This window comes from Bufo bufo, chromosome 2, assembly GCF_905171765.1.
Source record: "Bufo bufo chromosome 2, aBufBuf1.1, whole genome shotgun sequence".
NCBI classification, from domain to species: domain Eukaryota; kingdom Metazoa; phylum Chordata; class Amphibia; order Anura; family Bufonidae; genus Bufo; species Bufo bufo.
The window spans coordinates 599,380,446-599,404,471 of NC_053390.1; the positions used below are offsets into that span (position 1 = coordinate 599,380,446).

At 44.2% G+C, this 24,026-nt stretch overlaps 1 protein-coding gene across 2 annotated transcripts in view; it reads right to left on the bottom strand.

Annotated features, from left to right (window-relative positions):
• The window catches only part of CFI (complement factor I), a 58,951-nt gene that overhangs the window by 17,028 nt on the left and 17,897 nt on the right, over positions 1-24,026 (bottom strand). Inside the window, exons 7-10 of one of the 2 annotated variants that reach the window (XM_040418367.1) lie at positions 14,829-14,873; positions 9,547-9,591; positions 5,212-5,247; positions 3,984-4,087 (exon numbers count right to left, since the gene is read on the bottom strand). In XM_040418367.1, coding sequence (XP_040274301.1) covers positions 3,984-4,087; positions 5,212-5,247; positions 9,547-9,591; positions 14,829-14,873 — 230 coding nt within the window. The remainder of the gene's footprint in view (positions 1-3,983; positions 4,088-5,211; positions 5,248-9,546; positions 9,592-14,828; positions 14,874-24,026) is intronic. The other variant, XM_040418368.1, reaches the window with a different exon arrangement.

Here is a 24,026-nt window from a genome sequence, read left to right on the forward strand (position 1 = left end):
GACATTCTGGTATTGCAGGAGACACATCTTCAGGGGCGAAAGCTCTTAGCGTTGAAGAGGCCCTGGGTTGGTTCAGCATACCACGCGGTATATAATTCTAGAGCCAGAGGTGTGTCGATTCTGGTGGCGAAATCCCTTCCCTTTCAGGTGTATTCTGTGCATACGGATATAATGGGTCGTTTTGTGATTCTCCATGTGGCAATCAGGGGCATCGATTACCTTCTGGTGGGCCTTTATGTCCCCCCCCCTTTTCGTAGGGATATACTGGATGAGGTTATGAGAATGGTAGCATCTATGCCCCCGGCACCTCTGATTGCCCTTGGAGATTACAACGCGACTTTGGATCAGTCACTGGATCGTCTTCGCCCTAGTGATACCCATAATGAGGCGCTAAGCTCCTGGGCTGATGTATTTGATTTAACGGAGGGTTGGAGGTACTTACATCCGGGGCTGCGCCAATATTCCTGCTATTCCGCTTCTCATGTTACGCTCTCACGGATAGATTTAGTTTTTCTTAGCAGAGATCTATTACCCTCTCTGACGGTGGCTGATTACCTTCCCCGAGGTATCTCTGATCATGCTCCATTGTTAGTAGTTCTAAAACAACCTCTAGCACCGGTGGAGAGGGTATGGAGACTCAATAGTAAATGGCTAGAGGTCCTGCCTGTTGTTTGGAGTGTACAGCAGGGTTTGAAAGACTATTGGGAGTTCAATGAGGGCTCAGCTAACCCGTTGATAGAGTGGGAAGCCTTCAAAGTTGTGATGAGGGGTACTCTGATTCATGCGATAGCTACGTATAGGAAGGAGATGAGGGCTACAAGGACTAAGCTAGAGGGGGAGGTAGTAGAGAGAGAACAGGCTTTTATTACAAATCCGGATGGAGAGGGTCGTAGTTTATGGGAGGAGGCCCAGAGGAAGCTCAATTTGCACCTAACAGAATATACCCAGAAGAAGTTATTGTATCAAAGGCGTGTAATATTTGCTGATGGTGATAAGAATGGGAGGGCTTTGGCGTTCCTGGCCAGGACTGAGTCGCCCCAGACGGTGGTCCCACACATTACTTGCGGGGATGGCTCAAGGGTATATCAACCGGAGGACATATGTGAGCAATTTGCTCAATTTTACAGGGACCTGTATAGCTCCAAAATTGCGATGACCCCAGATGAGATCCGGTCTTTCCTTCAGAACATCCCCCTTACTACATTGGCTAGAGAAGACAGTAGCTTTTTGGAGGCAGCTATTGATGTGGGAGAAATTAAAGCGGCAATCAGTGATATGGCAGCAGGGAAATCACCTGGTCCGGACGGGTTCCCAGTCGAATGGTACAGACTAGACGTTGAATTGTACTCTACACGTCTACTGAATCTTTTTAACTACGCACATGATTCTGGTGGACTGCCTCTATCCTTTGGCGAGGCTACCATTGTGGTAATTCATAAAGCTGGGAAGCCTCCGGACCACTGTGCATCATATAGACCTATTTCCCTGCTGAACACCGATGCCAAGATCTTAGCTAAGATCCTGGCCAAGAGGCTTAATCAGGTAATCTTATCCATTATTGACCCTGACCAATCTGTTTTTATGCCCGGGAAAACAACGGATATCAATCTTAGGAGGTTATTTACGAACTTGCAGGTCAGGCATGATAATGCAGGGTCAAGGGTCCTGGCATCTCTCGATAACGAGAAAGCCTTTGACTCGGTAGAATGGCATTTTATTTGGGAGACAATGGCCCGACTTGGTTTTCCTCACTCCTTCATTCAATGGGTCCAGTTACTGTATCAGGCACCTTCAGCGCGCATCAGAGTAAATGGGTCTCTTTCCCGACCATTTAAATTATACAGAGGTACAAGGCAGGGTTGCCCCCTGTCCCCGTTGTTGTTCGCTCTGATAATGGAACCTCTTACTCAATTGATAAATAATAGCTCCTTGATAGAAGGGTGGACGGTGGCTGGGATACAGGAGAAGGTTTCGCTATACGCGGATGACTTGTTGGTGTACTTAGCTGACCCTGGCCCATCCTTAGAAACTTTGCTAGATGTGGTGAATGGATATGGTAGGTTCTCAGGGCTACGAGTGAACTGGGCTAAATCGAGCTTATGTATAGTGGACAGTGAAGAAGCGATAGAGATATCTCCAGTATCCCCCCTGAAAGTGGTAGACAGCTTTCTATATTTGGGGATCCACATACATAGAGACCCTCGGAAATTTTGCCATCTGAACCTGAGGCCCACTATGGAATATGTCACACGCAAGTTGGAAGCATGGGAAAATCTCCCCTTGACTTTAATAGGAAGGATCAACATCTTTAAAATGGTGTTACTACCGAAACTGTTATATATATACAGAGCGGCTCCAGTGAGGGTACCGAAATCCCACTTTGATGTCATAGATAAGGTTATGTCCCGATTCCTATGGTGTCATCGGAACCCTAGGATAGCAAGGAAGACGTTGAAGGCATCCTACTTGCAGGGTGGTCTACAACTTCCTGACTTATATGTTTATTACATAGCGACACGCCTGATGTATGCTTCCTGGTGGATTAGAGCAGACTCCAATAATCCGGCGGTGGTGCTGGAGGCGGCGTTAGTGGGTTCGTATGAAGCTCTAACAAACTTGGTCTACAGGGGAGGTGGTTCTTTGTTGAGTGGGACATACACAGAAGCTATGACAACGGTTATAGAAGCCTGGGCAAAGTTTGTAAATACACATATGGACACCCAAGCAGGGGATATCTGGTCTCCGTATATCCCACTATGGTGTAACAGGCATCTCCCTGAGCTTTTACACTTGCCAGACTTTGAATTTTGGCCTAGGAAGGGGCTTAAATATCTGACGCAGCTATTCCAGGATGGGGTCTTTCGCTCCTTTGGGGATTTGCGGTCGGACTTCCTGTTGCCACAGACGAGCTTTTACCGGTTCCTCCAACTGAGACACGCTTGTGAGAAACAGTTCCACTCCTTGTCCCTAAGCTTGGAGTGTGGTCCTCTGGAATCGATAGCCAGAAGGAAACAACCATATAAACCAATTTCTTCCTTTTATGGTGAAATTATTAAAATGCAGGACTCTCCTATCCAGCGATCATTTGTTAAGTGGTTGGCGGATATCCCAGAGTTGGAGGATTCTCACTTGGAGGAATGGCGTCTGGGGTGGAGGAGGTCTGTCGTGAGCTCTCGAGATCAACTTATTCAGGTCAAATGGATGCATAGGGTGTATCTGACTCCGGTACGTTTATATCAGATGCGGCAGATACCAAGTCCTTAATGCGACAGATGTGGAAGCGACAGAGGATCCTTTTTCCACATGGTTTGGTCCTGTCCGGCCTTACAAAATTATTGGAAGGGGGTGTGTAATTTCATTAATGTTAAACTGGGTTTACCAGGGATATGTGATCCTATTGTTTGTGTTCTGGGGCTAGTTGCTGATGCGACTCCTTCCAAATATTGTAGAATTCTCCTACGGCTCTTAATGTTCTATGGTAGGAAGAATATACTCTTGAACTGGAAGCCTCCCAAGTGTCCCACGATAAGCCAATGGGTACAACTAATTAACAACGATCTCCAGATGTACAAGTTGACCTATGAAGCGAGAGGAACCCCTGATCGGTTTGACAAAATCTGGGGTATATGGGTACAGGCGGAGGGCACAGTTTGAGATCCATTACTGGTTGGGGCTGTGCCACCCAAGTGTGTGTGTGGACGTATGGATGTGAGTGGGTGTGAGCAGACATCTATTTCCCTTCCTTTTTTATGACAACAAGAATGTTTTGTATCCAAATGCATTTAAGTCTCTTACTGTCGTATATTATGACACTGATGGAATTGTCTGATCTTGCTCACGTGTATGACTGTATTGCAGTATTGTTTTTCCCTATGGGATTGTTGTACTATTTTGAAAATGTTAAATAAACGCTATTAAAAAAAAAAGATCAATCACACTGTAAATGTTTGAGTGCTATGCAGTGTAATATAAGGCAGTTCTACCTTTTCTGCTTTTTGTCCTCCAACAATTCTCTTCACTCTCGTGTGCTCTTGTTTAGCAACTCCACAGGAGAGGCTTGGAATGCTTTCCTTTATAAGTCTTCTCTCTTTTTGGATACAAAGAAAACATGTGATAAGGAATCAAATGAAGAAAACTGGAACATCCATTGCATTCTTGAAATCACGTTAAAGGAAAAAGTATAGTCCACAACAAACGATGATATGCTATGGAGTTGTTTTATGTCCACATAACATTTAGTTAGTGCTCAGGCATGCAGTACACTAATCTTAAAGGGAATGTATCACGGAAAAACATTTTCTGGTAGTTTAAACCAGATAGCGACACATATCCTTTCTTTCTAATCTTTTTTTTTTTTTTTTATTGCAAATTTTCTTATTCTATGTTTTGATCATGATTATGAGACATCGACGCAATTCTAACATTTTTGGCATCTGGTGATGTCTATGCGTTCCAGACTTCAGGCTGTAATTGACTGCAAAAGATTTGCAACCAAGTATTAAAAAGCAAAGTCTGAGTTATGATTATTATTTTGTCCCATTACTTTTGGTCCCTTAACAAGTGGGAGGCACATATGCAAACTGTTGTAATTCCTACACCGTTCACCTGATTTGGATGTAAATACCCTCAAATTAAAGCTGACAGTCTGCAGTTAAAGCACATCTTGTTCATTTCATTTCAAATCCATTGCGGTTGTGTATAGAGCCAAAAATGTTAGAATTGTGTTGATGTCCCAATATTTATGGACCTAACTGTATTTCTGCTCGGTCTCTAATTTTTCAACACTGACTATTATTGAGTGATACAAATGCTCAATTAATATGAATGTGATGTATTTCATGTTTCATCCTTACTTTGTACTTTTGTGCATCATTCTATTGTAAATGTGTATTTTCATTTCCGTATTATTTAATAATAAATATACAATTATTAAAAAAGTATCCATTATCAACTAGATTTAAATTGAACAATTTCCCGCTGATCAGACTGACAGTCAAGCATTTACTCAATAATGATACAACCTTATAATAAAGCTTTACATGCAACGATATTTTGCCACAAGAGGAATGATTGATGATGATGATCACCCTTCCAAATATGTTTTTAACATTGTTCAAAAAGGTTTCAGACTGATGAAAAATGTTTCAGAATCACTGGAAAATCACCATTGAATTGATATTAAGATGGTGGTGAATTTTAATGTTTACTTACCTGCATTAATGTCATACTTTAATGCATTGCTTCCCTCTGTATAATACAAAAGATTGGTTAGCTTATTAGAAGATCATTAGAAAATGGTGGTTTACTATTAGTCCTTAAAGATGTTATCCAAGATCTATAATGCCTCCCATACTGTATGCCCGGACCCCTCACAGAGGTTATACTTACCTGGCTCCCCGACACCCACTTCACTTCTGATGCCGCCACTGCATCTCCCCGTCGCGCAGATGAAAATATCCAGCAATGGGGGGAGCAGCCAATGGCATGTTTTCATCCGCATGACGGGGAGATGCAGTGGTGCCAGTGACGGCATCAGGAGCAACGCGGGTGCTGGGGACCAAGGTAAGTATAACCTCAATGAGGGACTTGGGCATATGAGGGGGCATTATAGATCTTGGATAACCCCTTTAAAGTTTGTGACTGTGTAGACTATGCTTATTATATTATAGAAGAATAATCTTCTCCAAAGTTTTCACATTGTTACGTTATGGCAATTTGGTGCAAGATAAAATGCTTTCCTCTTTGTAGGGATGCTTGTAAACTTCGCCCTAAAGTCTATGGCATTAATTGACAAATGGCACTAACTGAGAAAAACATAACGCAGCCAGATAGAAATCTTAGATTGCTGCAAAACTTGGCATGCAATTATGTCTCATGCTGATATGTAAACGATTAAAGGTGTGGTTTGATTAGACACAGTGCCTTGCCACTCTCAGAGGCTACTTATGGGTAGTGTACCTCTTGTTGACTGATCGTTGACTGTCTCTACAACACACTCAAAGTCATTTTGCTTAGTTCATAGTCTTTGAAAGAGTGAGCAACATTGGACTGAAATACGCTCACTGTCTACCATCTAAGCCTTTCTTACCTAGATCTTAGGAGGTTTTGGGAGCAGCTGTTACATGAACTCACGTACACACGCCGGGAAGACCCAGAAAGACCACCTGTAGAGGTTAGTAAATCTTCTGGTGAACTAGCAAGTGAGAGGATGTGCCTAGTGTATGCTGCTTACAAGTAGGTCAGAAGAGAATCCTCTATGTGGATCCAGGGAAACACCATTCCTGTGTGATTTGAAGCTGCCAGAAAAGCAACCTTGATAAGAATTAAGCTCTGAAGGTAAGAAGCATTGAATATTTGCAGAAGGTTGATGACCATAAAGGGACAGTGTCTGAATGTTGGACTTTGGACTTTACTGCACGTGGTTAGGGTTAATTACTTCCGACAATTGCCATGCTGCTAAGATGGACTGGCTATCTGATCAAAGCTGCACCCAATCTGGGAACTGCAGAAATATAGAGCAAGGAGTTGTACACCTTTAATCATTTAGGAAGATTACATTGTATACCTAGAGAGAGACTTAGAGGGACTATCATAATTGTTATTCCCTATACAAAGCCATTTAGGAGACATCTGCCTTGTGAAATACTTGGAAACGGTGCCTACTACTTGTATTTTCACTGTGACACCCATCATCTATCCATTAAAAGAGAGACTTTATTTTCCGTGTACCATCATCTGGTTATTGTTCTCCATACTCTAAATGGGTCCTCTTGCTCTGTGCTCCAAGACCCCAAAAATATCCAGGGTGTGCAAGTGAACATAGGGTTGTGCCCCTCTCCATTCCTTGTGTGCGTGGCCTGGGGGAGCACTGGAACAGGGGTTAGCCACCATTGAGAACTACAACAACCCTTATTGCCATCGCCTTCCCCTACAGGCCTGCTCAATTACAGCAATTCCTTCTTGGTGCATTATTATTTTTTGTCAACGAGTGTAGTTTAGTAGGATTTACAAAACAGTGCCATGGGAATAATCCACATGTATTTTAGGGCATGTGAAATATCACCAATTTGTTGCAGATTCCCCAAGGAACTACTGGGTCTTATCCATTCTATTGAAATGGGGATGCAAGTGATTGTGTAACATCCCAGAGTTATGTTACTAAACTCTTTTACCCCGCTACAACCTGTTAAGTGTATTTGTACGGTCATCTAATGTGATTTATGTTATATTCTCACAAATGTGCATATTCTAAGCCTGTTACATGTATTTTGCTGTAATTTCCATGTCCACCAGCAGGTGGCAGCAATGTGTTACCAGGAACTTAGTTCAGTTTAGCATATCTAGACTGGAATAGTTTATTCCAGTTTAGTTCCCCCCTCTTTGAGCAGAGTGGGCTCGCCCATGTCCTGCCTCATGGGGAGGAAAGGAAGTTAGTGTTAGTGTGCCAGCCACCTCGGCTAGGGGAAGGCTGTGCTGGTAGGAGCTCCCAGTTCTAGGGATCCCATGAGACCAAAGATCACCATTCCCAGTCTGAGCCTTCAGCCTCAGCTGGTGACAAGCAAGCGGCCACCTCCAGGACTCCAGGAAGAACCATACCCTGTGAGCATAACTGTGAGTACCATCCAGAGACCAGGAGAAACCAAATTCTTCCTCAGCTAGTCAGTCCCCAACACAGCAGAAGATAGACAGAGCAGAAGATAGTAATTCCTGCCACATATTGCCAATACCTGCTGGGACCCAAGACTATTGCTGCATCTCACATGGATTACTGCTACATCAAGTAAAGACCAGTTTGAATTATATTCCAAGTCTGGATCTTATTAATTGCTACCAAGTTCCTCAAATACGGTATACGACAGCAAAGCTCCCGTTTAAGTCCTGAGGTGCCGACATCTAAAGGCAGCCCCCTGGACCCCCGCTGAGTGGATTTATGTGCTATTGACAGCACACAGTCTGGACTCTAGGACCCAACATATTTACCAGCCTTCCAAGGAGCCGCGTGGATCACGTGGTGCGCCGCCAGGTCACGTAGGACGCCGCGTATGAGACCTTGAGACCACACGGGACGCCGATGTGAGTCTAAGCGGCAGAATAAGGACATTTACCTATCTCCTTCCAGCCTCACAAGAGGGGTAACGTACTCTGTCCCACGGGGCTGCATTTATATATCATCTACATAACGTCTTTACGCCATACACGGCGATTGAGTGCGGTCCTACATTTAAACCAATAATATCGCATATCTCTATAGGATATTGTAGCTGGACTCGGACTGCCCACATCGGGATCGGGTCCACAGCCTGTATTTGCGGTCATCTGTGCCTTTGCATTTTATAGGTTTTAGGGTTTATCGGGTGCATGTTGCACTTTTTTATGGATGTATAGTTTTATGTCAGTTCTGTATTAAATAAGGTTATTGATACCCTACACTGATGTTTCCAGGTAATTGAGGGCTCTCCAACAATTTATCTATTTTACTCCTACTAGCAACACTCATTTTATTGCAAGTGAGCCAGGATCCAGGAGTCCAGCCGTTCCAAGGTAGGAGACACCGTTGACACTATTACTACTGCTACACAGAGACATTACACCACTCTGGCATTCCTAACCTGGTACGTGAGTTGCAACACCTTAAAGGGCCCTGAGACTGTACCCTGCGCACCCTGAAATTGGCGTCACGAACAAAACTCTTAACTATCATTTACACCTGACCCAGTCATTGCATATTATAGCGTCAGTGAGCATTATTCCAATCCGGCTTACTGCAATTGCATATGGCTGGTCACTTGTTTTTGCTTTCGACTGTATGTATGGTGGTGTGGTTGCCTCAGTTTTGCTCTTGCACCATAGCCACCCATCTTTTCAAGGTTGTTTATATATAGCTGGACCCTACTTTCACAGAATTCATTTGAGGCCTACTTTATATTAGGTTCCTATTTATATGAGGTCATCTTTTCATGGTAGATATACAAAAATGATTTTGATAAAAATATCTGCCAAGACCTCATATTAATTTACCATATTTTTGGACTATAAGATGCAGTTTTTAGCAAGAAACAAAAATCCTGCCAAAAACTACCTGCGTCTTATAGTCTGCAGTTAGGGTAGTATAGCAGTGTCAAACCTCCTGATCAATTAGAGAGAGGTGTGAGTCTTATGGTCTGGTGCTTTTGAAAAATATAGGCATATATGCAGAGTGCTGTTGCATTATCGGTTCACGTGTCTAAATGAAGACATATGGCTAGGGTCACTTGTTGATCAGTGGGAATCCAAATGCCAGAACCCCCACTGATCCTCAGAGGTGTAAAACTGTGGATTCTTTAAAGATTTCAATTGAGCTATGTTACAGGGCAGAGAAAAAGCTGAAAGGGCTTCTGCACTGTTCTTGGGATTAACAAGCATCCTAGCACAGAGAAGCATTCAGGGTAAAATATATGATGTGTAATTAATAAAGCTTGGGGCCTCCTGTGACATACAGTTGACCCGCTCACTGGACCTGTAAGTACACACACATATACTGGACATGTAAACTAAATGTATACTTACCATTAACACCAGATACAGGATTTTCTGATCTTGCTGCTGTATGTTTTAAAAAAGTTAAAGGCAAAAAATGTACATTAGTTTACCTTCAAAGGCATAGTTAACTGTCTGATGGCAGATGTTTTCATTATAATCACATCAGAATGTGGAGGTTTTTTTTTCTCTTTCTTAAAGGAAATTAAACTCAAAATTTAAATGTTCTTTAAGGTCATTTTGTAATATCAGAAGCCACGGATTGCAAGTGATTTAGTATGTAAAGATCCTTACTATTTAGGACTATAGAAATATAGAGCTCGGGCCACAGTGCAAAGTCTCTTAACAGGGTCCTCATCTACCATAGGCCACTTAAAATACTTGTGTCTTCTTATGTGGCAAGGGGCCTCTGTACCTCCTCGGCAGTAGGGCTTGGGGACAACTTGTTGTGCATTTTCATACGTATACAATATTATCTAATGACATTATAATCAAAATTAATGCTCATCTCATTGCCTTTAAGAATAAGATCAGCCTGAACCAAAGTTATAGTATATGGCTGAGGAAGCCAAGATGAGTTCATGGCAAGTTCAGTCTATATAAAAAAATAATAATTGTGAACATAAACGGACATTGTATTTAAAAGTTATTACTAAAGATATGAGACCATCTGTTAAGGAGTAAGTCAACTCCCTGTTACTTGATAAGGACTCATGTCCATATCACACACCTGCTGCATGAGATTCAATTTATATATTCATAATTATATTATATATATCTTTGCATGGTATATTTAGTTTACAACATATGTTAATCAATAATTCATATAATGTGTTATCTATGTGTAACAATGTATCGATTTATATATATATGTTATACCATGTATTTACTATTTAGAAGGTACAAAAACAAGTAAGTTTAAGTTAATTGGATTTCAAAACAATAGTTATTCATGGACGTAGATAAGTGAAATGTACAAGTTCCAATGCCAAGCATCAAAGCCGTTATATAAAACTTTCACCAAGTCAACCTATATTTCAAAAAGATAGGAGAAGACAGTCAACTCCAACAAGTCCAGGATATAGGTAATTAAAAGTGTCAGGAAAAGACTTTCCTCAATGATTTATAGTAGGAAAGGTCAACGAGTTACTGAAAACATATTATTAGATATTTAATTTTAATGCTTAAAAGTTGGGATGTTCATCTACGGTACCGCAGTGCCATCTGGAGGCAGATGGGCAACATTATATTATTTCATTATTTATTCTATACCATATTAGGAGTTGAGATAACGTCATGATGTTATTAGCATGAGAATACACCCACCCTAGATTTTTGGGAATCCCTAATCTAAAGGGGATGATTCTTAGATAAGGGAGGGAATAATTACTCGTGTGCGGAGTAGCATGAAAAAAGTTAGCAAGAAAAAAAAAAGAGGGCTAGAGAAAAAGATCCATATATCCATTGATCCATCCATTCATTCAATCAAAAAGAAAACTTTACCAGAAGAAACTTGGATTATTCCTTTTGGATTACTAGGAAAGTTCTTCAGAACTGGTCCCATCTGAACTCTGTCTACCTTTGACCCAGTAACGTATATTTGGTTTACTACTCGTGATATTAATAAGATATTTCTCTCGGTATATAGCCAAGAGTTCCCATATTGTGGGAATATATAGTGTTAGGTGCCTCCATAATGCTGATTATTCTCTTAGCAAAGATGCATATTGTTAATGGAAGATCTGACATTATTTAAAAAGAGGACTAAATCCTTGGAAAGTTATTTTCCCTAGTCTGATTGCCAAGTTGAATATTTTATCATATTAATATCATATATTTTTGATTGGTCATAGGAAAACAGAGTCAAGGGATAACAGTTATTTTCCTGTAAATCCGTGTTTTATTGTTATAGCCTGTTTGATAAACAGAAGATCCTAAGTTTCTCTTGGTATATGAGTCCGTTTGTTAAAAGTATGACACTGGTTGTCATGAATCATTAAATCATACTGTGCTGATCAGATAGGGGTGTGTGAACACCACCGTGTGGTACATTTTGGATGTTATGTTATAACTTCAGAATTTGTTTTGCAGTTGTATTGTTTTTATATTCTTTGTTTTTATAATAAACGATTATATATTTTTGCATATACAATTGTTCCTTTGTTTCACTGCTTGCACAAATCAAATTAAGATACTTGATAAAAAGAACTTAGAGGCGTTTTTTATGTCCGCCTGAAGGATAATATATATATTTTTTTTTTTTTTATCCTCTCTTTTATATGAAGATTCTTTTTCATATAGAAGATATATGACAAACTGCTACCTCAGCACTCCCTGTAGCTACTCCATTGATTGCAGTTCAACAAGTTTCTAGTACACCTTTTAGGTGTCATGGCTTGAAAGTTTGTATTAATCAAAACTGACCATGATAAGTGTAAGATACTACTATTTCATAATAACCAGCCGTAGAACTGACATAAACCTCAATTCTCACTTACAGTTGTATTTGGAATCCAAAAGCATGATTGATGAGGATCAGGCTGCGGCATTACCAGATACAACAGGGTACCACCAGACCCACATTGAGTATAATGGGATCTGGCAGAGATCCGGTCGCAACTACTTTGAATTGCCTTAAGTTAAAAATTAGACTTTTATTAGCTCACCTAAACACATTTAAAATCACTAACCCTCCTGTTAGTTGTCTTGATTGTATACTAGGACTCACTGTTCAGACAGAAACCCGTCTGTGGGTGGTATAATATTATGACAGGTGGTATATAAAATTATCAGCAGTCACAGACTACCACACCTAAAGAATAGCCTTTATTATATATCATTAAAATAAAAAATGAAAAATAACCATAGTGAAAACATAAAGAAAACAATGAAAGAAAAAAATATTGATTTAAATGAGTCAATCCTCTGCACTTAGGGACACGAATAGTCAGGTGCGGGCCAAATATAATATCCTATGGGCTCTGACCCTCAAACTGGCCCTAACTCTATAATGCCCTGCCTAAGAATGGAATGGCCGACCCAGTATATCTGGACTAGTGATGGACGAACATACAGTCCTGATCAAAAGTTTAAGACCACTTGAAAAATGGCAAAAAATCATATTTTACATTGTTGAATCTTAACAAGGTTCCAAGTAGAGCTTCAACATGCAACAAGAAGAAATGAGAGTGAGACAAAACATTTTTTGAGCATTCAATTAATTGAAAATAACGATTAAACTGAAACAGGCTGTTTTTCAGCTGATCCAAATTTTAGGACCACATGCCTTTAAAAGGCCAAATCTGTGCAAAGATGTGAATTCATTGTCATTTTCTGTCAGGTAATCACACGTTGTGATGGCAAAGGCAAAAAAACTCTCCCTTTTTGAACGTGGTCGGGTTGTTGAACTGCATAAGCAGGGTCTCTCACAGCGCGCCATCGCTGCTGAGGTGGGACGCAGTAAGACAGTCATTTGGAATTTCTTAAATGATCCTGAGGGTTATGGAACAAAAAAGTCAAGTGGAGGACCCCAAAACATTTCACCAGCACTGAGCCGGAGGATCCAATTGGCTGTCCGTCAAGACACTGGACGATCCTCGACCCAAATAAGGCCCTTACTGGTGCTGACTGCAGCCCCATAACCATCAGACGGCATCTGAGACTGAAGGGCTTCAAAAACAAAAAACGTCTTCAAAGACCTCGTCTCCTTGAACGCCACAGAACTGCTCGTTTGGACTTTGCAAGAGAGCACCAAACATGGGACATTCAAAGGTGGAAGAAAGTTTTATTCTCTGATGAGAACTTTTTTTACCTTGATGGTCCTGATGGCTTCCAACGTTACTGGCATGACAAGCATATCCCACCTGAGATGTTTTCTACGCGCCACAGTGAAGGGGGCACCATAATTGTCTGGGGTGCTTTTTCCTTCAGTGGAACAATGGAGCTTCAGGAAGTGCAGGGGCGTTAAACGGCCACTGGCTATGTCCAGATGTTGCAGAGAGCATTCCTCATGACTGAGGGCCCTCGTCTGTGTGGTAACGACTGGGTTTTTCAACAGGACAATGCTACAGTACACAATGCCCACAGGACAAGGGACTTCTTCCAGGAGAATAACATCACTCTTTTGGCCCATCCTGCGTGTTCCCCTGATCTAAATCCAATTGAGAACCTTTGGGGATGGATGGCAAGGGAAGTTTACAAAAATGGACAACAGTTCCAGACAGTAGATGGCCTTCGTGCGGCCGTCTTCACCACTTGGAGAAATGTTCCCACTCACCTTATGGAAACGCTTGCATCAAGCATGCCGAAACAAATTTTTGAAGTGATCAACAATAACAGCGGAGCTACTCATTACTGAGTTCATGTTTGGAAGTTGAATTTCTGTTTTGAGGGGGTTTAGTTTTTTTTGGGAGGTGTGGTCCTAAACTTTTGATCAGCTGAAAAACAGCCTGTTTCAGTTTATTTGTTGTTTTCATTAAATTGAATGCTCAAAAAATGTTTTGTCTCACTCCCATTTCTTCTTGTTGCATGTTAAAGCTCTACGTGGAACCTTGTTAAGATCCAGCCATGCTAAATATGATTTCTTGCCATTTTTCAAGTGATCTTAAACTTTTGATCAGGACTGTATATATAGCTGGACCCTACTTTCACTGAATTCATTTGAGGCCTACTTTATATTAGGTTCCTATTTATATGTGGTCATCTTTTCATGGTAGATGGACACAAATGATTTTGATAAAAAATATCTGCCAAGACCTCGTATTAATTTACCATATTTTTGGACTATAAGATGCAGTTTTTAGCAAGAAAAAAAAATCCTGCCAAAAACTACCTGCGTCTTATAGCTTGCAGTCAAGGTAGTATAGCAGTGTCAACCTCCTAATCAGTTAGAGAGATGTGTGAGTCTTATGGTCTGGTGCATCTGAAAAATATAGGCATATATGCAGAGTGCTGTTGCATTGTCGGTTCACTTGTCTAAATAAAGACATATGGCTAGGGTCACTTGTTGATCAGTGGGAATCCAAATGCCAGAACCCCCACTGATCCTCAGAGGTGTAAAACTGTGGATTCTTTAAAGATTTCAATTGAGCTATGTTACAGGGCAGAGAAAAAACTGAAAGGGCTTCTGCACTTTTCTTGGGATTAACAAGCATCCTAGAGTATCGTATTCTAGGACAGAGAAGCATTCAGGGTAAAATATATGATGTGTAATTAATAAAGCTTGGGGCCTCCTGTGACATATAGTTGACCCGCTCACTGGACCTGTAAGTACACACACATATACTGGACATGTAAACTAAATGTATACTTACCATTAACACCAGATACAGGATTTTCTGATCTTTCTGCTGTACGTTCTAAAAAAGTTAAAGGCAAAAAATGTACATTAGTTTACCTTCAAAGGCATAGTTAACTGTCTGATGGCAGATGTTTTCATTATAATCACATCAGAATGTGGAGTTTTTTTTCTTCTCTTTCGTAAAGGAAATTAAACTCAAAATGTAAATGTTCCTCAAGGTCATTTTTTTGTAATATCAGAAGCCACGGATTGCAAGTGATTTAGTATGTAAAGATCCTTACTATTTAGGACTATAGAAATATAGAGCTCGGGCCACAGTGCAAAGTCTGTTAACAGGGTCCTCATCTACCATAGGCCACTTAAAATACTTGTGTCTTCTTATGTGGCAAGGGGCCTCTGTACCTCCTCGGCAGTAGGGCTTGGGGACAACTGCTACCTCAGCACTCCCTGTAGCTACTCCATTGATTGCAGTTCAACAAGTTTCTAGTACACCTTTTAGGTGTCATGGCTTGAAAGTTTGTATTAATCAAAACTGACCATGATAAGTGTAAGATACTACTATTTCATAATATCCAGCCGTAGAACTGACATAAACCTCAATTCTCACTTACAGTTGTATTTGGAGTCCAAAAGCATGATTGATGAGGATCAGGCTGCGGCATTACCAGATACAACAGGGTACCACCAGACCCACATTGAGTATAATGGGATCTGGCAGAGATCCGGTCGCAACTACTGTGAATGGCCTTAAGTAAAAAATTGGACTTTTATTAGCTCACTTAAACACATTTAAAAACAGTAACCCTCTCGTTAGTTGTCTTGATTGTATGCTAGGACTCACAGTCCAGACAGAAACCCGTCTGTGGGTGGTATAATATTATGACAGGTGGTATATAAAATTATCAGCAGTCACAGACTACCACACCTAAAGAATAGCCTTTATTATATATCATTAAAATAAAAATAAAAAAATAACCCTAGTGATAACATAAAGAAAACAATGAAAGAAAAAAATATTGATTTAAATGAGTCAATTCTCTGCAAATATAATATCCTATGGGCTCTGACCCTCAAACTGGCTCTAACTCTATAATTCCCTGCCTAAGAACGATCCCATAGGGGCGATCCCGTACCAGGAACCTCCTGAGCGCCCTAGGGTGGCCCTGAATAGGGGAAAAGCTAACAGCTAGTATATGCTATATCACTACCATGATTAGTAGCTCAATATACCAAAAAAAATATATATATATACACAGAACGTCAAAGTTTGTATATCACTGTAACGCACCTAGTTGATCAGTTAGGATCTCAACTGCGGAAGCAATGGACATGCACTATTATCCCACTGCCCTTGTTCTTGGCTGTGGGATTCGCGGTTACTCAGTATGTACCCCAGGCGTCTCTCTCAGTCTTGGGCGGAGAGTTTGGGGTAACAAAATCATTTACCGCTATCCATCTATTTAGTATTACTGCTGGAGAGGAAGGTCTCCCAGTATTACAGGAGTCACAAGTTAGTATAAGCTTGTGCACAGTTCAGAGTTAGTATCTAGTATGCAATAAGTTCAGGGTTAGTATATAACATGTCCTCAGTTTAGTATATTGTATGCCATAGGTTCAGGGTTAGTATATAGCATGTCCTCAGTTTAGTATATAGAACAGGGGTCTCCAAACTTTTCAACAGGAGGGCCACATTGAAGATTTTACAAGTATTCGGGGGCCGGAAAAAAAAATCAGTTATGTATTAAATTAAATGTATATATTTTACATGGATCGTTTTTGTAATCAGCATGATATGACTGAGAACAAAAGAGAAAAAACTTTAGCAAAACAACGCAAAGACACCCGTGTCCCTATCAGCGGTGTCCCCATCAGCACAAAAATGTCCCCATCAGCACAGCAATGTCCCCATCAGCACAGCAATGTCCCCATCAGCACAGCAATGTCCCCATCAGCACAGCAATGTCAGCATCAGCACAGCAATGTCAGCATCAGCACAGCAATGTCAGCATCAGCACAACAATGTCCCCATCAGCATAGCAATGTCCCCATCAGCACAGCAATGTCCCCATCAGCACAGCAATGTCCCCATCAGCACAGCAATGTCAGCATCAGCACAACAATGTCCCCATCAGCACAGCAATGTCAGCATCAGCACAGCAATGTCCCCATCAGCACAGCAATGTCCCCATCAGCACAGCAATGTCAGCATCAGCACAACAATGTCCCCATCAGCACAGCAATGTCCCCATCAGCACAGCAATGTCCCCATCAGCACAGCAATGTCCCCATCAGCACAGCAATGTCCCCATCAGCACAGCAATGTCAGCATCAGCACAGCAATGTCAGCATCAGCACAGCAATGTCAGCATCAGCACAACAATGTCCCCATCAGCACAGCAATGTCCCCATCAGCACAGCAATGTCAGCATCAGCACAGCAATGTCAGCATCAGCACAGCAATGTCAGCATCAGCACAGCAATGTCCCCATCAGCCGTGTCACCCTTAAGCACAGCAATGTCCCCATCAACGATGTCCCCATCAGAACAGCAATGTCCCCATCAGCGGAGTCCCCATTAGCAGCTGATAGGGGCCACCACTGATGGGGACACTGCTGTTGGGGACGCGGCTGATGGGGACACCATTGATGGGGACACCCGTGTCCCTATCAGCGGTGTCCCCATCAGAACAGCAATGGCCAAATCAGAACAGCAATGTCCCCATCAGAAAAGCAATATTCCCATCAAAAAAACAATATTCCCATCAAAAAAACAATATTCCCATCAGAAAAACAATATTCCCATCATGGGGACACCCACTGATGGGGACGCTGCTGTTGGGGACATTGCTGTGCTGATGGGGACACCACTGATGGGGACGCTGCTGTTGGGGACATTGCTGTGCTGATGGGGACACCACTGATGGGGACACCATTGATGGGGACACCCGTGTCCCTATCAGCGTTGTCCCCATCAGCACAGCAATGTCCCCATCAGCGGTGTCCCCATCAGCACAGCAATGTCCCCATCAGCGGTGTCCCCATCAGCACAGCAATGTCCCCATCAGAACAGCAATGTCAGCATCAGCACAGCAATGTCCCCATTAATGATGTCCCCATCAGAACAGCAATGTCCCCATCAGCGGAGTCCCCATTAGCAGCTGATGGGGACACTGCCTTTGGGGACGCGGTTGATGGGGACACCCGTGTCCCTATCAGTGGTGTCCCCATCAGAACAGCAATGTCCCCATCAGAATGGGGACGCTGATGGGGACATTGCTGTACTGATGGGGACACCATTGATGGGGACACCTTTGTCCCCATCAGCAGTGTGCCAATCAGCGGTGTCCTCAGCAATGTCCCCATCAGCACAGCAATGTTCACATCAGCAGTTTCCACATTAGCAGCGTCCCCATCATTGCTGATGGGGACGCCGCTGTGCTGATGTGGAAACCGATGATGGGTCACCGCTGATGGGGATACCCATGTCCCCATCAGCGGTGTCCCCAGCAATGTCCCATCAGAACAGCAATGTCCCCATCAGCAGTGTCCACCGCAACATCCCCATCAGCACAGCAATGTCCCTGTCAGCGGTGTCCCCAGCAGCATGTGTCCCCATCACCGCTGATGGGGACACCTCTGATGGGGACATTGCTGTGCTGATGGGGACATCGATTATGGGGTTACCGCTGATGGGGACATTGCTATCCTGATGGGGACACCATTGATGTGGACACCCATGTCCCCATCAGCAGTGTGCCAAACAGCGGTGTCCCCAGCAATGTCCCCATCAGAACAGAATTGTCCCCATCAGCAGTGTGCCCATCATCGCTGATGGGGACACCTCTGATGGGGACATTGCTGTGCTGATGGGGACACCATTGATGGGGACACCCGTGTCCTCATCAACGGTGTCCCCATCAGAACAGCAATGTCCCCATCAGCACAGCAAAGTCCCCATCAGCAGTGTCCCCAGCAGCACAGCAATATCCCCATCAGTATGTGTCCTCAGCAGCTTGTGTCCCCATCAGCGCAGCACAGCAATGTCAGCGTTCCCCATTGTGTCCCCATCAGCGTTGTGCAACACTTGCCTCCGCTGTAGCCGGCTTCTGCTCCTCTTCTTTTTTTTTTCTTCTTGGACTCCTGAGTCCCGACTCCCGCCCGCTGCTACACACGTGGATTTGTTATTTCAAACAGCGGGCGGGAAGAGGGGAGGTGCCGCACCTGTGACGTCACTGGTTGCCGGGACATCGGCGGTCCCAGCAGCCAATCAAAAAGCACAGCGTGACAGCATGGGCGGTTGTGCGGCTTTCGTTCCTGCAACCTGTCAGCTGCGGGCGGGCGCGGAATCGAACACACAACACAAGCGTGACAGCATGGGCGGTTGTGCGGATTTGGTTCCTGCAACCTGCCAGCTGCGGGCGGGCCGGATCGAACGCACAAGCGGGCCGGTTGTGGCCCGCGGGCCGGGGTTTGGAGACCCCTGATATAGAATGCAGTAGGTTCAGAGCATGTCCACAGTTTAGTATATAGTATGCAGTAGGTTCAGAACATGTCCACAGTTTAGTATATAGTATGCAGTAGGTTCAGAACATGTCCACAGTTTAGTATATAGTATGCAGTAGGTTCAGAGTTAATATAGCATGTCCACAGTTTAGTATATAGTATTCAGTAGGTTCAGAGCATGTCCACAGTTTAGTATATAGAATGCAGTAGGTTCAGAGTTAGTATAGCATGTCCACAGTTTAGTATATAGAATGCAGTAGGTTCAGAGTTGGTTTGGGAGTATCGTCTCACACCAGTCAGGAACCACCCCACTCAGAGTTCCAGGACATTAATCAGAGCAGGTAACAGGCATATACTTGCGGTTAGTTGGTCCTGGCTAGGAAGCCAGCAGTGGGGAAGCCAGTGGCAAGAAGGTAGACAGTCCTTCCCGCTGTTGTTAGGGATCCAGGTCTGGATATGTGGACAGAGTCCTCAGATGCAGTGGAGCTAGCAGGGTGCGCACTCCATTAGTGGAACACCCTGCTTAGCACCTGTCTTCTATTTAAGGGTCGGACGGTAAGTGGGCGGAGTCACAGGAGGGCCCAGCAGCCACTGCGTTCCACGCTGGAGCGCAAGCCAGCATAACAACACAGGCGGTCGCTGCGTTCCACGCTGGAACGCAAGCCAGCGTATCATCGCAGGGAGCCGCTGTGATCCAGGCTGTACTGTTACAATCACTACCGTAAACCGATCCTGATTATAGATAGCTATAAAATTGATATTATAGCAAAAACATGCCGTGTTAGTTTATCACGTCATCACCCCGACGCGTTTCACCCATACATAGTTGGGCTATGTAGGAAGTCACGGAGGCAGCGGCCTCCTTGCTTCAAGTCACGGTAATCAAGCCCTCTTCCCTGCCCCTTCGCTGTGATTGACAGCGCTTATGCACTACCGTTCGGCTGCCTTTGCCAAACTACCGGCTGTCAGTCACAGCGAAGGGACAGGGAAGGGGGCGTGGTTACCGTGACTTGTAGCAAGGAGGCTGCTGCCTCCGTGACTTCAAGCCTGACTAGAGAAGCGCGCCGGCAGGGGATTAAAGAACGTTTTTACAGCTTCTGCTTCTCTGCCTGCAGGAAGAAAATGATCGTTACAGACATGCTGCTGGCTACTCTAAGGTACTGCTGCCGGCTTGGGATGTTTGTTGGAGGTGACAGGTTCCCTTTAACTTGCAAAGCAGAAAAGCACAGATAACGCTTTGCTGCAGGAGCCCAGTGTAAAAATACACAATTATAGATGTGTGACACAGTTCCCTGTAAGTGGATGAGGCACTGCATATAGTGGTCCTGTGTCACAGTGGCAGAGGGTCTCCTGGCATCCGTGGTGCAGAGCTACTAATCGTGGTAGTGACAGTATTTTTTCAATTAGCATATACTAGCTGTTAGCTTTTCCCCTATTCATGGCCATCCTAGGGCGCTCAGGAGGTTCCTGATACGGGATCGTCCCTATCAGGGCGGCCATTCCGTTCTTAGGCAGGGAATTATAGAGTTAGGGCCAGTTTGAGGGTCAGAGTCCATAGGATATTATATTTGGCCCGCACCTGCCTATCCGTGTCCCTAAGTGCAGAGGATTGACTCATTTAAATCAATATTTTTTTTCTTTCATTGTTTTCATGTTATCACTAGGGTTATTTGGGGTTTTTAATTTTAATGATATATAATAAAGGCTATGCTTTAGGGTGGTAGTCTGTGACTGTTGATTGTATACTATATGTAACAATCTACACTCACCTAAAGAATTATTAGGAACACCATACTAATACGGTGTTGGACCCCCTTTTGCCTTCAGAACTGCCTTAATTCTACGTGGCATTGATTCAACAAGGTGCTGATAGCATTCTTTAGAAATGTTGGCCCATATTGATAGGATAGCATCTTGCAGTTGATGGAGATTTGAGGGATGCACATCCAGGGCACGAAGCTCCCGTTCCACCACATCCCAAAGATGCTCTATTGGGTTGAGATCTGGTGACTGTGGGGGCCATTTTAGTACAGTGAACTCATTGTCATGTTCAAGAAACCAATTTGAAATGATTCGAGCTTTGTGACATGGTGCATTATCCTGCTGGAAGTAGCCATCAGAGGATGGATACATGTTCTCATTCTGTTTACGCCAAATTCGGACTCTGCCATTTGAATGTCTCAACAGAAATCGAGTCTCATCAGACCAGGCAACATTTTTCCAGTCTTCAACAGTCCAATTTTGGTGAGCTTGTGCAAATTGTAGCCTCTTTTTCCTACTTGTAGTGGAGATGAGTGGTACCCGGTGGGGTCTTCTGCTGTTGTAGCCCATCCGCCTCAAGGTTGTGCGTGTTGTGGCTTCACAAATGCTTTGCTGCATACCTAGGTTGTAACTAGGTTGCAACGTTGCTCTTCTATCAGCTTGAATCAGTCGGCCCATTCTCCTCTGACCTCTAGCATCCACAAGGCATTTTCGCCCACAGGATTGCCGCATACTGGATGTTTTTCCCTTTTCACACCATTCTTTGTAAACCCTAGAAATGGTTGTGCGTGAAAATCCCAGTAACTGAGCAGATTGTGACCAGCCCGTTGTCACGGCCAGGCCCATGACTGTGACTTCTTACCGCATGCAGTTGCCGGCGGTTTTGCATGGGTCTTCAACCACGGGTGAGGGCCCCTTGTCTGTGGCCTCACTTGTGGTTGCCGCGGGCAACCAGTGTTGGGGTTTAGCAGCAGAGTAGCCTGAGCGTTGCTAGGCAGCTTGCTGCCCTGGCATGCGGTCACACCTAGCAACCTTTTTGTTAGGTGTGTGTGTTGTGTGCACTGTGTTGTATGTTATTGTGTGCACTTTCCTTTATGTATGTGTGTTTCCCTTCTGTGGTGCTGGAAGGGTTAACTCCCTTCCCAGTGTGTGTGATGTCACTGGGTGGGTCTGACTGTTGGGTGTGGCCTCTTAGGCCTATATAGCCTTGGTGTTTGGCAGGGCTCAGTAGGTTGCTTCAGCATGCTTGCTGATAGCAACCTCCTGTGTATACCAACTGCCTGTGAGAGCCACCCTTGTGGTTCATAAACCATATGTCACATTTTAGTTTTGTTAAGTTTATGTTTGATGCCTATTTGATGTTTTCCTGTTCTATCTTGTGTTAGTGCAGCTTATGGATCTGGATTCCTGTTTGCACAGGGATCCAGTCAGCAGGGCTGTGGCAGGTAGGTGGAACTCGGATAGTTCACCTGCCATATCCGTAAGTTTGTTTGTGTTCCCCTTTTTCCTGCAGCTTGGCCAGTGAGACCCCTGTTCCTCCGTGTACAGTAGGAACAGGTCGTCTTACCTTGACTCCTAGTCCAGGGACCGGTCGGAGGGTGAGTTAGGGATCCGAGGTTCCGGAGCATGGGTCCTCCTACCTTAAAGGTCGGCCCATGCAGCTAGGAGTTAGGGTCAGGTTAGGGACGCTTTAGGAGGTGACCTGCTCCCTAATCCTGTTGTCCTGGCCGAGCAGCCAAAACATCAACTGGCATCGCACGGCTGAGGATTTCCCCCATCCTCAGCCGTGACACCCGTCTGGCACCAACAACCATGCCACACTCAAAATTGCTTAAATCACCTTTCTTTCCCATTCTGACATTCAGTTTGGAGTTCAGGAGATTGTCTTGACCAGGACCAAACCCCTAAATGCATTGAAGCAACTGCCATGTGATTGGTTGACTAGATAATTGCATTAATGAGAAATAGAACAGGGGTTCCTAATAATTCTTTAGGTGAGTGTACATGGACCTTGTATCTTTCTATACCAGGGGTCTCCAAACCCCGGCCCGCGGGCCACAACCGGCCCGCTTGTGCGTTCGACCCGGCCCGCCCGCAGCTGGCAGGTTGCAGGAACCAAATCCGCACAACCGCCCATGCTGTCACGCTTGTGTTGTGTGTTCGATTCCGCGCCCGCCCGCAGCTGACAGGTTGCAGGAACGAAAGCCGCACAACCGCCCATGCTGTCACGCTGTGCTTTTTGATTGGCTGCTGGGACCGCCGATGTCCCGGCAACCAGTGACGTCACAGGTGCGGCACCTCCCCTCTTCCCGCCCGCTGTTTGAAATAACAAATCCACGTGTGTAGCAGCGGGCGGGAGTCGGGACTCAGGAGTCCAAGAAGAAAAAAAAAAGAAGAGGAGCAGAAGCCGGCTACAGCGGAGGCAAGTGTTGCACAACGCTGATGGGGACACAATGGGGAACGCTGACATTGCTGTGCTGCGCTGATGGGGACACAAGCTGCTGAGGACACATACTGATGGGGATATTGCTGTGCTGCTGGGGACACTGCTGATGGGGACTTTGCTGTGCTGATGGGGACATTGCTGTTCTGATGGGGACACCGTTGATGAGGACACGGGTGTCCCCATCAATGGTGTCCCCATCAGCACAGCAATGTCCCCATCAGAGGTGTCCCCATCAGCGATGATGGGCACACTGCTGATGGGGACAATTCTGTTCTGATGGGGACATTGCTGGGGACACCGCTGTTTGGCACACTGCTGATGGGGACATGGGTGTCCACATCAATGGTGTCCCCATCAGGATAGCAATGTCCCCATCAGCGGTAACCCCATAATCGATGTCCCCATCAGCACAGCAATGTCCCCATCAGAGGTGTCCCCATCAGCGGTGATGGGGACACATGCTGCTGGGGACACCGCTGACAGGGACATTGCTGTGCTGATG